We start from the raw sequence: 17327 nt of genomic DNA on the forward strand, positions 1-17327 counted from the left end.
CTTGGCTCTCGTATTGACCCTGTCAAACTAAACTGCGTCACGGTTTTCAATAAAGCGCTGCAGTTTTGAACGCGCTGTTCTGCGTTTGCGCACACAGACACAGAGACTCGGCGCTAAGCAGGTAGCATCTGGCTGCGTTCAGCTGTTTAAACCTGATCCTGTCTGACGTTTGTAAACATCTCCGAGCCGCCAGTTGTACCGAGGAGGGTTGAAGCGAACCAGGTGTAAAGGAATATGCCCAAAAATAAAGGTAAGAGGCCGAAAATGGAGGCATTTGCTGCTCTGCGGTAGTTTAGCTCGCCGTGTGGAAAACGTGACCCGGGCCGGCTAACTCCGTTAGCCGCAGGTATCGGAGTGCGCTATTGATTATCCACAGGGGTTCGTGTTTAAAATAAACTCTGAATATTCACATTAATTAAGTTAATTTAAGTTTGTTGAAGCTGTTTGACATTTAGAGACGGTTAACTCGTAGCTAGCTAGCTGACACAGCTAAGCTCCACCCGGACTGGCCTTCCGACATCTGTTCATTAATTTACCTAATAACACACATCTGGTTAAACATATATTGTTAAAATAATGTAAAGGTTTTATTTGACCGTCCAGTTGAGTTTTATATGAGCTAATCAGCTCGAGAGAATCATCATCTGCTGATTAGATTTACAGAAGCAAATTTAAGCTCCAACTTCTGTGAATTTTAATAAGTTTAAACGGCAAAAATCTCATTTAACATTAGCTGTAATGTTTAAACAACCAGGAATGACTACATGTCTTTATTTTACTTCTGTAGAGTCAAAGTTTTTCTTTAAAGTTGGTTTTGATCAATATTCTCTAGACTTTCTGAAAACATGTTTATTATAGTTAATTTTCAAATTCATAAAAAAAAATGATCTGAAAAGTAAATAAAATGTTGTTGTAACTCATGTTTTCTGACGTTCAAAGAGTTCTAGATGCTGTGGAAAGGAAGGATCCTCTGTAGCAGTCTGTGTTACAGCGGCTCTGGTTAAGCCTCTGACTGAAGACAGGCTGTGCTCAGACGATGCTCAGGGTTCATCATTTGAAATGTTCTGTTTTGTATAATGAGTTTTAATTATAAAGAGCTTTAAATCGTATATTTTAGTTGGTTAAATGTTTTCTTCTAAAATAATGGACAAAAAATGTACTTAAATGGTGAATAGACAGTCTGACAGGGTTAAAAATATTTATCCAAATTCTGTTTATAATAATCAGAATAATTCTGAAAAACAAAACAAAAAATAAATTGTATTGAAATATGTTTGCAGACTTTATTTCTTTAAGTGTAAAAATCAGAATTTAGATTTAAGCAGCATCATTTTATCATTCTCACATAACCTGGGTGTCACTTTTCATTTGGCTGTTTTATTGTTAATCTACAGATAAATATTCACTCATTTGACAATAAAAGGAGAAATTTTTGCTGCTTTTTGACCCTCTGGGCCTTCCATAGATTAGAGATTTAACTCAAAGCACCTGTTTTTATTTTTACACATCAGAGTAAGATTGGTTTCCTGTGTGAATTTATTGTTTCTACAACCCAACATCTGATAACTGGAGGCTCTAAAGGTGAAAGGTCAGGATGGAGTCAGAGATGGAAACTTCTGGTTTCCTTGTCTGAAGAAGTTTATTAGATCCCATAATAAACAGACATGAATAACTCAGAGCTTAACGAACAGGTTTCATCATGTTTCCTGCAGGTTGTGTCATTTGCATTAATCCCAGTTTCCTCCCAGTTTCCTCCCAGTTCAGCTTCATTTAATCTGTGAAGCATAAAGAGGCCAAAATGACTCACAGGTCCAAAGAACCAACAAAATACTGACTTTGTTTAATCCACTCAACAAGTTAAGTTGTAATATTTAATTAAATGAGTAAAGTTGTCCCTTTTTTTGGATGTAAATTAGATCCAAACGTTAAAATAATTTTACAGTTTTGCTTCAGTAAAACAAAGGTGTGAATTTTTAAAGACTGAAAATAATAAAACATTTTTGGTCAATTCTGAGCAACAAAAACAAGATTTAGGTCATTTTTATAAAAAATAAATACACCAAGCTTAATAACTTGGATTATGTTGAATTTGAGTCGCGGGCCACACAAAATCCATCCAGGGGCCACAAATGGCCCCCAGGCCACACTTTGTCCTCAAAAAACAAACGGACTTAACTTCCTTATATTCTGTCATGGACCTGACCTGAAATCAAAGTCTAAATAAATAGAAGACGTAAAACAAGATGGCCGCCCCGACTTCGCTCCAAAAAAAAATCCAGATTTTCCAGAAATGAAAAAAACCCAAAATTTGGTTAATCAATAAGTGGATTTATTTCCCATCGATATATAAAACCTTTTTCTATCCAGTCGTGTTTTGGTTTCTGTAAACTTTGACTAATTTCAACAAAACTTTACGGAAATAATCAGCTGCTGAGAAGATTAGAAACAAGATCATCTATTAAAACTTTATCTTATCGATATTAAAGTAAAAACAACATGAGTCAAAGAATGTGTTGATTTTTGGTGCATTTACAGATTGAGTAAATGTGGGATTTTTCAGTTTTGGGTTCAGCTGACCAGCAGGAAGCCGGCGCTGCGTTCAGGTTTCAGGTTTTGACGGTTTCCCGCTCTGCCTGCAGGTAAAGGAGGAAAGAACCGGCGACGTGGAAAGAACGAGAATGAGTCTGAGAAGAGAGAGCTGGTGTTCAAGGAGGACGGGCAGGGTGAGTTCTGCTGATCCAAACGGCCAGAACCGGAACCAGAGAGATCTTTGATAATTGATCGTGATTAATCACGATTAATCGTTTCTGTCCTACTTTTCAAAGTAACTGTTTGTCTGTGAATGCGTTGCACATCAATGAAGACTTACAATCTGAAGACAGTAAGACATTTTTTGAAAACACGATGCAGTGTCAGTTTTTGATATGGGCAGTTGCCCAGGGTGACATCAGAAAGGGGCGAGGCACCAAGAACTAGAAAATAAAATATTTATCTGTCAGCTGAACAAATTTACTGCTTCATCCATTTAATCTTTTCTAAATTATTACATTTTACTCGATGATAAATTCTCAGAAATTATTACAATAGATAATATTTTTGTTTTGAGACCATTTTCATCCCAGTAATAATAATGACAATATGACTGAAAACCTCATCAAGATATAATCGTTTCATATTAGTCTGTATCAATAATTATTGATCAGTTTTTTTGTTTTAAATATCTGAAATACTGTCTGACTGCTGGGTTGATCTTTGATGTTTCATCCAGTTTTTATTCCACATAGTTTTTATTTTTAAGCAGTTATGAAGGGAAACTTTAAACTGCTTGCTACCCAGCAGGTCGTTGCTTGGCAACCAGAGTGAGTGAGTTAGTAGATTTCACCAGTTTAACTCGCTGTGAGAGGAATATATTGAATATTCTGTCTGTCCTATTATTATGTGTCCATCATGATGTTGTTGATTTATTGTTCAGTCCTATTATAAAGGCATAATAATGCAAAGTTTCCCTCTTAAAGATCAATAGTTTTAATTTATAGTAGTTGGAACTGGAAGACATTTTAAATATATAAAATAAACAAAACGACCAAAAACAAGAAATAAAAACCAAACGCAGCCAAAACCAGAAATGAAATGGATTATAAAGCCTTGATAAATAAAATAGTTATTTTTAATTTCTTATGGTTCACAAAATTACTGAGGTTTTTAATCTGTAAACAGTTTAATTTAGTGTTTTTTCAGCCTGGCGCCCACCAGGCTTTACACCTTTTTTCTAATGTTTTCTATTTTTAAGACTTTGTAGTTGGTGTTTATTATTGTTAATAATGTCTTTAAATAAACATATAGTGATATTTTCAAACTTCCTGTCGACTGTAAACCGGCCGCTGGGTGACCGGCCCAGCGCTCCGACCACCGCCGTTAGCAAAACGGAGCCGTTTCCTGTTTCCTGTAGTTTTAAGGCGTTTGAAACACCCGATGACTTGGCGCTGGTCTCTTCCAGAGTACGCTCAGGTGATCAAGATGCTGGGGAACGGCCGCCTGGAGGCCATGTGCTTCGACGGCACCAAGCGGCTCTGCCACATCAGAGGAAAGCTCCGGAAAAAGGTAGGAGAACCGCCGAGTCGGCACTGCGGCAGGTCGATTGTGTAGAGGTCACAGAGGTCGTGTGACCTCCTCTGACCTCTTTGTTTCCGTCCTCCAGGTCTGGATAAACACGTCTGACATCATCCTGGTGGGGCTGAGGGATTATCAGGTGAGCAACTGGGACCAGTTTGACTTCCTCCAACAGAGGATTCACTGACTGGTTTTCTGTCTGGTTACAGTCCAGGGAGGGGAATCATTTTTAAAAAATTCTGTCATTTGTAACTTCTTTTAGAAAATAATTAAAATCTTATCTGGTATAAGAAATGTGAGATTTCATGTTCCAGTAATCGTACCGGATCAGAACCATTTCTAACAGCTTTGTGATTTTTTATTTAGGACAACAAAGCAGACGTGATCCTGAAGTACAACGCCGATGAGGCTCGGAGTTTGAAGGCTTACGGAGAACTTCCAGAACACGGTGAGTTTAAAGTGGGTCTTCAGTAGAACCGGTTCTGAACAGAACTGGTTCTCAGTGGTTCAGTTACTTGGAATCGTTAAGGTAGATGTTTTAAATGTCTGTCTGTCCGTTGGGTTAGAAAGATTCTGGAGTAGATGGACGGTTTTACCTTAAACCAGAGGGAATCATTGTCCCAACATTGAAAGATTAATACAGATAAATAAATAAAATGCTGACCTGCATCCAGACTGTAAAATATTCTGACTTCTTCTTCCTCCTCACAGCTAAAATCAACGAGACGGACACCTTCGGACCCGGAGACGACGACGAGATCCAGTTCGACGACATCGGCGACGATGATGAAGATATCGATGATGTAAGCTCAAAGTTTTGCTCACATTTCTCAGGAAGTTTAATTTAATTTTAAGAAGTGAGGGAACAGAAGGTGGTTTTGTTCTGTTTATCATCTGAAGTTAAACAGGTTCACTGTAGAGTTTATCATAATAATCTGTTTCTGATTATTTTCATGTTGCAGATCTAAAACGCTGCGACTGAAGGAGGAAGGCAGGATTTTACTACAGAAGCTCCGATTGAGATGTTTTGAGCCGATTCTGCAAATAATCACCATTTTTTTTATTATTATTAATATTAAAGATGAGCCTGTGACGTCCAAACCCGGTTTATTAATGTTCTGTATGGTTACTCCATCGGTAGTTTTGGTTCTGGATGAAAGTGAGACGCTGCGGCGGGACGACGGAGCGTTTCCGTTTTCCTCCTCAAAACTGTTTTGTTTTGTTTCTCCAAACACGCCATCTTTTTTTTTAGTTATTATTAAAAAAAGAAAATGTATTTATGATTAATTTCACGGCATGTGGGATTTAGAAACTGAACCGAATGTGTCGGTTTGCTGATAAAGTGCTGAGCCGGCAGAACCGGACGGGTTCTGGACTGAACCATGAAGGCGACCCCTCCTTAGTCTGTCGTTTCTTTTTTTTCTGTTTTCTGTACCGACCTGGTCGGCTAGCTCTGCGGTGAAACCAGACGTTCCCAACGTTCCCAGTGTTCCCAGTCCACTCAGAGCTTATCTTTCACACGCCTCAGAGTCAGATTATATATGAGCTTATAGCAAATTATTTTTATTTCCTGTCTGCGCTTTGGGAGCCTCTGCTCTGTCCCGCTTGGATGCAGATGTGCGATGATGTTTTGCCGGGTTTCCAATAAAGATCTTAACTCTCACCAGGTGTGGCGGTTTCTCACTTACTGAGCCGGACTGATGGTGGCGCCACTGAGCTCAGAGGGAGAGCAGATAATATGGGAGTTAATGCATCTTTTCCCTCCCATAATTAAATTTTTTTTTTAATTGCATTCTAACTTCAAATGACAAAATGTCAGATTTTCAGATAAACCAGCTGAACATGAATTATTTTACAACAGAGTGAAGGGAAGAAAATTTTGAAGTCATAAAGCAAAGAGTAAAAATGTAATAAAGTGAAGACATAAAGTTGTAATTACAAAAGTCGTATATCGGAGAGAATGTAATGAAACAAATAAAGTCGTAATAAAGCAGAGAAAAGTCGACACTAGAATAACGGCAAGAGAATAAAGTTAGAAAAGAGATGAAGTTGTAAAAACATGAATAAAATTAAAAATATCTCTAGAGTTGCAGTAAACAAGACAGTAAGTTGCAATAAAACAGAAAATGAAGCCATAAAAACACAAAAGTTTACAAGAATAACGTAACTTGATGAGAACTTGATCAGTTTTAGAAACCAGGAAATCTTAGCATTAAATAATGAGAACCAGAACTTTGAATTTAAATTTAAGGAAAAACTTCAGATTCGACTCAAACTCCCAGAATAATAGCAGACAAATGAATCTGGTTTGTTTTGTTCTGGTATAATCTGTTCAGATTATAAATCCTGATTAAAATACAGACAAAATAAAAACAAGAATCCAAGATTTTTTACGTCTATTTTATTAAAAATAACTTTCTAGAGATGCTGGGAAAAGATTTAAACAGGAGAAGATAGAACTAGAAGAGCTAGAACATGAACACAGCCGTCTGCAGTTCAGTTAGATGCTGATGAAACAGGAAGTACTTCCTGCCGACCTCCATGTTTACACGGAGTCGCTCTTCAGAACCTGATCACCAGTTTGGACCTGAAAACAAGAACCAGTTCAAATGTTTCCAGAATGTTATCAGAAACAAACCAATAATTTATCACTTCATTAATATTTTACCATAAAAAGTAAAGTTACTGTTATAATTATTCTGATAGATTCATCAGAAAATATTTTTGCTAAATGTTCTGTAAAATCAAAATGTTCTGTTGCACTGAAACACTAACCCGATACCGAAACGTTAATGCCGATAAATCGTGTTTTAAGGTGGACCAGGAAGCTGAGCGTTACCTGCCGGGTTGCTGTGCAGGTTCTGCCTCTGGTTTCCAAGCTGATTATTTCTGCGCTGCGTTGCCATGTTGGGTCGGTGAAACGCTCCCCTCCTGGATCCCTGCAGCACAACACAACCATGTTGGTGGATTTCTACTTCCTGTGAGCAGCGGCTGACTTCCTGTGCGCCTCACCATGCCGCCGTCTCTCCTGCGGTTCTGCTCTGCGGGCCAGAACCCGTCCGAGTCCATCGGCGGCGTCAGGTCCGGCTCGCTGAAACAAACTAGCGTTAGCCGCGTGTTTTCATCCTGGTTACAGTTTTCCAGTATGAACTGACCACTGGGAATGCTGGGAACGCTGGGAGAAGCTGCTGCCCTCGATGGTGACCTTCACCGCCTCCAGCTTCTCTTGACGCCGCCGCTCAAGGTCGTGCCGGAGGTCACCTGGACCTCGTTGCGGCTGCTTGCTCACTTCCTGTCAGTGGACCAACCGTGTGTTAGAGACCAGTAACCATCACCAGTTTAACCAGTTTCACCAGCTTCATCCCCACCTGCATGGATCCCAGTCTGAAGAAGAGCGGCTCGTCATCCTCGTCATCCAGAATGGAGTCCATGTTCAGACTGAAGCCTCTGGAACCAGAACAAAACGTTACGCCGTCGCATCAGCAGTCAGTACAAGTCTGAACTGGAAGTGATCCGCCGCCATCTTGGTAGGCAAACGCAGCAAAGCATAGCTGAACCACACGGCTTCCAAACCAACAGAAACAAAATATGCTAATGCTAATGACCAATGTGGAAGAGAAATGTATATCAACAAAATGGCTGCCATCAGGATCGACCCAGGAAACAGAGAATGTTTCTGATCTACGATGACATGAAGAATGTTGACAACATGGAGGATCTTCACAGCCTGAAATCCTGGGACACATAAATGCTCAAACGGATTTGTAAAGAACCTACAAACTCTTCTTCTGAATAACTGGCAGAGTCCATGTAGCTACCCATAGGCTACATGTTCGTCTTAGCTAGCAGATAAAAGCTACATTAGCTAAGCTACGTTTGCTAACTCACAGTAAGTACTGCAGTAAATATCACTAATATTTCTCTTAGTATTACACAGATGTGAGTACTCATGTAGTTGTAATGTACTTACACTGTAAGTTAGATAGAAACGAGGCGGGAGCTAGTTCTAATCTTCTGGGTTGTTTATTGTTGTCATAGCAACTGCCTATCAAGATGGCTGTCAGTTACAAAGTTCCTGGAAGTGTGACGTCACATGAGAGTGAGGTCACGTGACCCGACCTGTTGGAGCTGAACCTCTGGTGCAGCGTCAGCTCCTCCAGCTCGTCTTCAGCGTAGCCTCCTTTCTGAGGCGCAGAGAAGCGCTCGGTGAGGGTGACCCCGTCACCCCGGAAGTACTGCTCTGTGGAGGCAGGAAGTGACACGTTAGACTCAGAACAACATGGACTTCACTGTGTGCAAGTAGTATGTTAAAAACATAATTCAATTTAATTTGATTCGATGAAAGCAAAACCAAAACTGGTCAAAAACCAGTTTGGTGTTTTGTTTTAAGAGCTTGGTCTGTTTTTAGAAGCAGTAGAAACCAAAACAGAAATACAAAAACGTGCAAAATGTTAATTTGCATAACAGCTCTCCGTTAAAAAACAGCTTTTCGCCTAAATATTCAGGTTATCTGGTCCTATAAAGTATTTAATGCACATTAACCTTTGACAAAGTGCACCAGCGTGATGATCTCCTGTGCAAACGTCCCGGTGTGCGCGGCGTTCTCCCGGTACGTCCCTGAATGCTCCAGCAGGGGCAGGAAGTCGAGGCGCTGGCGGCCCACGTTGACCAGGTCCAGAGACAGCTGCCGGTCTGAGGAGTAGCAGAGCGCGCTGCCGGACGAGACCGAGCCGTCAGCAGGACAGTGAGCCTTTCTACACTCATTTAGATTCAAACTGCTGTCGGCCTTAAAGGGGCAGCATTATGAGATTTCCAGGCACTTCAGTTATAAAAATACATCAAATATGACTTAAAAGAAATTTGTAATGCCTTTAAGGCGGGCCTCTGTCTCTTTAGCAGCTCCGCCTCCAGGAAGTCGTCCTCCTCCATTAACCCTTTAACGCTTTTAGCAGCGCTGCTCTGAAAAGTAGCTCTTATAATGATCTCAGCAGATGTTTGCTAATTGCTGCTGGTTAGTCTGAAGGAGTTGCATCTTGAAGGCAGAGCTAGATCCACTCAGGGGTTCTGCAGCTGAATGGTTGCCATGGAGATTAAATGAGTTCTCAAACATGCATTAAGGAATTAAAACAACACTCCATGTTTGTTTTTGAAAAACATTACAGCAGGATGTAAAGCTTAAAAAGTTGATTTTATTTAATACTGATAATTTAAAATTCAACTAAAAAGACATTTTAATGTCTAAAATGTCTCTGAAAGACCAAAAAGTTTACTTTTCTCTACACAAATTACAGCTAAATGCTAATTCTGAAGAATATTAAACTGTAAACGGAGCAGAAAGACTTTTACCTTACCCAGTAAACTCACCTTTCCTCTCATGACTTCCACATGTAACTTTAACTTTCATGAGTCAAACTGGGCCGTGAGGATCGGCTGCTTGGTTAACAGGCTAGCTAAATCAGCGTAGATCTAAGGACAGGTACGGCTAACAGGTGAGCTCAGGTCTGGGTGAAAGTTCACACTTCTTTTAGTATCTCATGTGGGCGTTCTGGTCCAGATTAATGGCTTTCCAGCCAGAATGAAGCATCCCAGAGGAGGATCAGGCTTCCTCTTCATCATCTTCCTCTTCCTCCACGAGGAGGTTCTTCTCCAGATTCTGGATCGTCTCTCAGGTCCAGATTGTTTCTGTTTCTTCATCATGTTGGATCCATTTCTTCCTCAGAAAACTTTAGATTGAAACACATCAGCAACATTATTCAACTCTAAGACTCTTGTTTCGTCTTTAACTTCCTTCATTTCACTCGTTTCTGCAGAAATGTTGAGTTTTATAATGGAGAACTTCCAGATTTTTCCCTGAGTTCGTTCTGGCAGGCGTGATTCTCACTGATTAGACTAAAAACACAGACAGGTGTTTCTTTAGGGATGATGGGACGATTCCTCAACGCTTGATTAGCAGGTTGGTGTTTCGTCATCAGATGCACAATAATCATCCATCCTTTGTTTTATTGTCTTGATTGAAGATCTTTTCCCTTCAGATCCTGATTTTTCAGAATCAGCTGTGGTAGAAATCTCTCGAGCTCCTGATTTCAACCCAACTTTCTCCTCCACAGAAACCAGAACAGATTATTTTCGGCTTCATCAGTTGGGTTTGGATCGTCGTTATTTTCCTGATGCCAGAGGATGAAGTGGATGTTTTCCAGTAAAAGTCCGTTTGGGTCCTCAGGTATTGTCCTCTTGGAAGGCTGCGTTGACCATGATTGGTCAGATGACTGGTGAAGATGTTCCTTTATGTCCTAAGACATGGATCTTAAATATAGTATAGTATAAATATGAATAGTTTGTTATCTCAAGCAATTTTATGTTTTTGGAAGTTAAACATTGCATTGCCTCCTCATGAAGAAACAAACATTATGTGGAATTTCACAACTGAGAAGATCATCTGTTTTAATAAGAAGCAGGTTGATGAATTGTTGGTAATCTGGGCCGTTTTTTACACAAATCCAAAATGATCTGCAACTCAACGAAGAGGCCGTGTCAAAAGAATCTCTGGTCTTTATGTTCGTTGGTCTGATCTTTTCTTTTTTCATCCCTTATATGTTTTGTCTGGGGTTATATTTATGTATGAATAATAATGTTCTTTTGCTCTTGTTAAAATCAATAGATGCTTAAATAAAAAAAAAAATCCAGCAGTTTGGATCGTTTATGATTCGTCGTCCAGGTGTATCAGAGTGAGGGAAGAACGATCGGCCATGTTTAGGCGTTTAATTATTCCAGATCCTTCGTCACTTTGAGAAAACTTTGTTAAAAATGGATCAGGCAGAACTTCTGTGATCTGCTTCTGACCCGTTTGGATGTTAAACCGTTAAAAATGAAGCTTCTCGCCTTAAATGATTGGTTCCCATTTGATTTCCACCATTTTCCTTCTTGCGATCGTCCAACTTTAGGTTTCTTCTCACCGGTTTTTCAGCCTATGTGACCTTTAAAAGTCTGAATCCCAGAACTTCCTGTTAGAACAGGTTTGAATTTCAGCAGCAACCAATCAGGTTCCTTCGTTCCTCCTGCAGCTTTGCTGGGAATCTCATGTTCAACGTGAGAGAAAACGAAGCAGAAGACTACAGAGGCTGACATGTTTCCAGTTCCAGCTTCCAGAAGGAGAAGATCTCCAGATTTCTCTGCAACAGAACCAAGTTCCTGGTTCCGGATCTCCAACCTGAACATCATGAGACCATTTTACGGTCAGTGAGGGTTGAATCCTGGTTTATGGGTGAACTGGAGCTCCGCAGGAATCGACTGCTTCCTGTTCTTCCATCTTATAAGGGAGAAATAAACATTTCCTCCTCCAGACTTGGTCACTGGTTTCTCGATCGTTGGCTGTATGATGATTTTATGATGTAAAACACTTTGTTGCTGAAATATGTTATAAAAATAAACTTGACTGACTGATTAATTAATTGACATCAACCTTGAAGTGAAGCTTTCCGCCATGTTGGCGAACATCAGAGCAGAACGAATCGTCTGGAATCATCTTTCTAGTAGGATTTAATCCAGATTAAAAACAAAGTGAAACAGCAAAGTGTGAAATAAAATCCAGCAGGAAGTCTGAGGTTAGCTGAGCGAACAGTTTGAATCGGACATGATTCTTGTAAAGAGGACAAAGTCTCGTCCACATCGACTTGATCACTTTCCTCAAACATTCACAAGTTCTTGAGGCTCTGAACTTCAGAAGGTTTTATTGCAGGAGACGTTTTATATTTTTCTCCTTTTTGTTAAAACTTGAAAGCTTTCCAATATTATTCCTCATGGATCCAGTTGGGACCAGTGGGACGAACTGGGGCTTTAAGGTGGAGAACGAGACATTGTGGCGCTACAGTCGGACTCTGCCAGGAGGAAGTTGCCATGACAACGTCTGGGATTAATCCAGATGAACTCACCGTTCCTCACTTCCAGATGAAAAACATACATAAGACGTGTTCAATTCTATCTTCTCTTCCTCTTTGTCCTCCATCTTGTTTTTAGAGAGAAGGACAATGAAGATGCAGAGGAATAACTCGGATATCCGGCTCCATCTTGACCAATCCCTTCCTTTTCATCCTCCATCTTGTGCTTGTTTTAGAAAAAAGTAAACGTGAACTTTCACCTCTCACCCCGGGTTGACCTGCATTCGGCTCCATCTTGACCAATCTCTTCCTCTTTCGTCGTCCATCTTGTTTTGAGAGAAAAGGACGATGAAGTCAAAGATCCACTCAGAGGAATAACTTGGGTGAGTTGCGTTCAACTCCATCTTGACTCCATCTATGGATGTTCGGATTGTTCGTCCATCCATGTTGCTTGTTATGAGAAAAAGTAAGTGTGAACTTTCACCCCTCACCCCAGATTCAGCTCCATTTTGACCAATCCCTTCCTGTTCGTCGTCCATCTTGCGTTTGTTTAAAGTCGAAGATGCAAACAGAGGATTAACTCGGGAAAGTTGCGCTCAGCTCCATCTTCAATCTCATCCTCATCGTCCTCCAAGTTGGGTTTGTTTATCAGAATAAGTAAGTGTGAACTTTCACCCCTGACCCCTGGTTGACCTCTTACCTGCTCTTGTTAACGGGTCGACTCATGTCCACCTTGATGGTGAGCGTTTCCTCCCTTACAACTGCCACGCCATCGTTTTGCGGCTCGTTCCATCCCCTTTTGGCCGGTGGTGGCGGCGGCCGTTCAGGTCGTTCGTTTGGGTCCAGGCTATGGGAGCGGCTGCGTCTCCATGGCGACCGGGCGTCTCGGTCCTTCCAGCCAGGTTCGTCGTCCCTGAAGGGGGGGTAGTCATGCCTCTGCTCGGCCTGTGGGGGGTCCGCGTACTGCGGCTGGTGTCTGTGGGGTCCGGTCCGTCCTCTCGGACCATGGTTGTACCGCCCTCGCCCCCTCCAACGCTGGTTTCCATGGTTACCGTAGCTGTGAGAGTCAGGGCTCCTCCTGCTCGGCTCCTGATAGCCAGGTTCCCGTGAGTCTTCGTGAAAATGCGGGCGGCGGGCGCCATCTTCCCTCCTGAAATGCTCCGGCGGACTTGGCGGCCGCTCAAAGCTAGCATCATAATCGAACCGATTCCCGTCGGCCTCCATGCTAAGGTCTCTGGCAAACCGCCCCGCGTCCCGGCGGGGAAAGTTGCCCCGACTGTGTCCTCTCAACCCACCTCTGGGTCTGTCCACAGAGTAACCGCGGCCCCCAAAGTCCTCCTCCTCATCCTCCTCTTCCTCCCTGAACCTGTGGTGGCATAAGAGGAGGTGACACGGTTCAAACATGGAGACACAGCGACAGGAAGATTCATGCATTACTTCTAACAGAAACGGGTTAAAAAGTAAATCATGCAATGACTCCTAACTCTGCTACTCATTAGTGAAGCTAACAGGATTTGAGACAGTGAGGAATCTCCAGTTATGGAGGGAAAGGTGAGAATCCTTTGCAATCTTGATTTTCCAGATTTTGCTCCCATAGATTTACCCCGGGTGATCGGCGGCGGCGTCCGTTTGTTGCCGTGCTCGTTTGAAATGCGGATTCCTGTCGTAGTGTCTGTTCTGCTGCTGAGGGAACCGCCCTTCTTTCTCCAGGTCTGCCCTCAAACCGGGACTGAAGTCTCTGAACCCGCCCTGATCCCGGCCCGCCTCCTCCCTCCTCCAGCCCGGCCCCGCCTTCCTCTGCTGCTGGTCCGACCGCAGATTGGGCGATAAGCCCGGCAGCAGCGGCGGAGGCCCATCCCCTCTGTCATCAAACCTCTGAAAGTCGTCAAACCGTTCATCCCGTGGGGAAAACCTGTGGTTCTCAAAACGCATGTCGTCGCGGTGAGGCGACGCCCCCCAGTGGTCAAACTCGTGGTGGTCTGGGTGTCGCTGGTGCCTGAAGTGAGGCTCGAAGTGAGGCTCGTCTCGGTACAGAGGTCTTCTCGGGTCATCTCGGTACCGGTCCTCCCTGTAGGGGCCCCTAAAGTCATCCGGACCCTCTCTGGGGTGGCGGCCCCTGTCCCGAGGATTCCCGTCCAGTTCTGCGATTACTTTCCGGGGATCAAAGTCCGGTTCCTCCCAGGGAAATCTCCTGAAACAGGAAGCAAACAAACATCATCTAATGTGGCAAAAAAAGAAAGGTGGAATAAATATTTCAGTTTTACAGGAATTAAATGGAGTTAAGAACCTGAGTGAAGTTACCCCACCTACTGCAAATTCAACAAAACTGGTTTGTTTGTGCAGTAAAATTAGGTGCACACTTATTTACCAGTGCAAAGTTCCTTAATTCCTTAAACGACAGCGGCACAAGAAAATTTTTACTGTACAAATGTAGCACAAACATTTGAGCCCAATTTTATTAGATTTGTGTCATTTTAATTTAGATTCTGGGTAATATGGACAAAGATATTAACTTTCAGTAATATCTTCTATGGAAAAGCAGCACAAACTAAAAATGTTGCTGCACAAATGTTTCACACCAGTTTGGTTAGATTTGAAGAAGTGGGGAAACTTGATTCAGGAAGATAAAGTACCTGTAATGCGGAGATCTGGACCTCGGTCTGGACATGTTTTCAACCTGAAAGGGAAACATGGGATCTGATTTTAGACTTTTACATTCACACGTGTTTAGTCAGCTCAAGTAACTCTCAAATCCTAAAAAAAAAAGGAAATTGTTTATTTCAGAAAGTGTTTATGACATTTAAGTAATATTACAAGCTGAATTGGTTTCTGCTAAAGGAAGAATATTATCAGTAATTAGCTGCTTATTATGTTTGTTTTTAAAATAAATTTGCTTAAGGGAAACACGCCAATTTCGAAATAAAGTTTTCACAATGCTTGTTGTTTAAAAACTTTAGCTTGTATTATGGTTTTATTTTGTTAGCTTTAGCTTCTTTCTAAACATCTAAACAGTCTCGTTTAATTTCACAAAAATATGAATAATTAAAAAGGTTATTTATAACTAGTGCCAGCTGGCAATAACAGTTAAAATACCCTGCGATACCAACAAACATGCTATCAGAGAATAATATACACATTAAACTAAATTATCCTTGCTAGTCTTAGCCTCTTAGCTAGGTAGCAGCTGTCGTTGTCTTACCTTTAAGCGCGAGATACGTAGAGCTACGGAGGCTAACGCTACGTGATACACAAACAAACAAACCGAAAATAAAGTTACAACAGCCTATAAATTAAGAAGATACCCCCTCGTTTAATAACAATTCGCATAACCTCACTAAATAGGTCGAATACTCTGTTTAGCATTGCATGGAAATGGCTGCACGGCCATCAACAACAAACCGCAGAGACGAGCTAGGCCGGACCGGCACGACACTTCCGGCGAGGCTTTTTCGAAATAAAACAAAACCGTGAAAAATAATAATTTTTGTGTTATTGTTCTAATAATTTATGCACCTACTTTTTCAGGGGGTCATGAATATAGATACTCTGAATTATTTCTTTTAACCATTGTTTTATAATAAGTTGCAATATTCTGAATTCTTGAATTTCTTTACAACATATTTTCTAGTTGTTCAAATAAACTTCATGAATGTTTCTCTTAGCCCAGTTTAGATTAATAATAATCTAAGAGTCTGTTGCTAAGTTTAAAGCTATATCAGGATTTTTTTCACGCCATAAAAATTAAATACGTTTATTTACATAAACACCTTACTAAATTTTAAATATGAATAACTTCCGGTTTCGTGTTTAATGCTTTTATTTTTTATTTATATATTTTTTATTTTATTGTACTGCAGCTTTGCAACAATAACAGACCGAAGGCAGTTGTAACGGAGTTCATATAATCTGTCTTATTATTAGCAGCCCCTTGATGGAAACACAAGCTATGTTTATTTTGTAAATAAGTAGGAATATGTTTTCAATATTTTGTAACAAAAACTGCGCATTTGTTTTATCGCATACTAAAACTGGAGTTGTTTTTAGGTTATAGTCGCTATTGTGAAAGTGTCGTCTTTTGGCTTGTGTTGCATAATTTGAGCTCTTGAAAAAAATAATGGCTCAAATAAATCAGCTCAGACTGAAATGAATAAAACATTCAAGAAAACATTGATCTTATAGAGCTACTGCTGCCAAATGTAAAGTTAAAATACCTCAGATACTGAATAAAGAGTTTTGATACATATTGATCAATAATTATGTCTACTGTAAAAAAACCTGTAATCAGATATTTCTATTAAATTAGATTCAACATTCAAGTTACAAAAAATAAATAAATCAAGGATATTAAATGTAATTTTACTGTTAGCCGTTTAAACAAAGACAAACGTCTGAGGATAAGAGAAAACTCCCAAAGGTTCTTTCCAGAAATCATTTTACTCGGTTTAGGTGTTTGATCTCACAGGTAAGATTTTGTTTGAAAAGAGAAGAAAAGAGAACCTGCTGCTCAAGCTTTTACATCATCGCTCATTTGCGGATTACCCCACTTTTACTTCCCTGTCAGCAACAGAAACTATCACCAAGAATGATTTTTATTCACAAAATAAACACGAATCACATTTATAAAACTTCTCAATTCATTCTAACATTTATTTTAAAGTTTTTAACAATTAAACTGGATAAATTGAAGAGAATTGTCAACAAAACAAGGAAGATAACTGCGACTTTATTTGACATTCCTTATGCTTGATGGAGAGTAATGACATCCTTTCTGGGGAAGACATAATCGTTTCAGTTTGTGATCAGGAAGTTTGGACATTTAGTGTTTTGTCGCCACATCAGAGATTTAAAGTGACAAGATTAGAAAAGATCATTCTGAAAGAAGCGCAGGACAAAAATCTCATTATATAAAAATGATTTTGTTCAAGAAATGTGAAGAACATGTATGTATAGACCATACACCGATCCAAGACCATACACCGATCCAAAACCACACACCGATCCAAAACCACACACCGATCCAAAACCATACACCGATCCAAAACCATACACCGATCCAAAACCATACACCGATCCAAAACCATACACCGATCCAAAACCACTCACCGATCCAAAACCATACACCGATCCAAAACCATACACCGATCCAAAACCATACACCGATCCAAAACCACTCACCGATCCAAAACCATACACCGATCCAAAACCATACACCGATCCAAAACCACTCACCGATCCAAAACCATACACCGATCCAAAACCATACACCGATCCAAAACCATACACCGATCCAAAACCACTCACCGATCCAAAACCATACACCGATCCAAAACCACTCACCGATCC

General features: G+C 40.7%; 2 protein-coding genes across 3 annotated transcripts; one reads left to right on the plus strand and one right to left on the minus strand.

The window, feature by feature from the left end:
* Window positions 1-69: 69 nt before the first annotated feature.
* On the plus strand, window positions 70-5770 carry eif1axb (eukaryotic translation initiation factor 1A X-linked b). The gene is made up of 7 exons (XM_028004492.1): window positions 70-250; window positions 2640-2723; window positions 3998-4101; window positions 4199-4249; window positions 4477-4558; window positions 4822-4913; window positions 5073-5770. Exons 1-7 carry the CDS (start codon window positions 235-237, stop codon window positions 5076-5078), a joined length of 435 nt encoding a protein of 144 aa, XP_027860293.1. The 5' UTR covers window positions 70-234; the 3' UTR covers window positions 5079-5770.
* A 721-nt stretch (window positions 5771-6491) lies between these two features.
* zgc:112982 (BCLAF1 and THRAP3 family member 3) lies at window positions 6492-15423 on the minus strand. Of its 2 annotated transcripts, XM_028004425.1 has the most exons (11): window positions 15184-15423; window positions 14618-14661; window positions 13588-14175; window positions 12685-13350; window positions 8653-8822; window positions 8230-8350; window positions 7479-7557; window positions 7266-7402; window positions 7123-7201; window positions 6950-7049; window positions 6492-6697 (listed from the first exon to the last, which is right to left on the minus strand). In XM_028004425.1, the coding sequence occupies exons 2-11, from the start codon at window positions 14650-14652 to the stop codon at window positions 6684-6686; spliced, it is 1989 nt and encodes a 662-aa protein (XP_027860226.1). In that variant the 5' UTR covers window positions 14653-14661; window positions 15184-15423; the 3' UTR covers window positions 6492-6683. The 2 variants fall into 2 exon arrangements, with proteins under 2 accessions (XP_027860226.1, XP_027860225.1); XM_028004424.1 differs by lacking the exon at window positions 15184-15423 and having other exon boundaries at window positions 14618-14676.
* Window positions 15424-17327: the final 1904 nt, after the last annotated feature.

Source organism: Xiphophorus couchianus, chromosome 21 (assembly GCF_001444195.1).
Source record: "Xiphophorus couchianus chromosome 21, X_couchianus-1.0, whole genome shotgun sequence".
Lineage (NCBI taxonomy): Eukaryota > Metazoa > Chordata > Actinopteri > Cyprinodontiformes > Poeciliidae > Xiphophorus > Xiphophorus couchianus.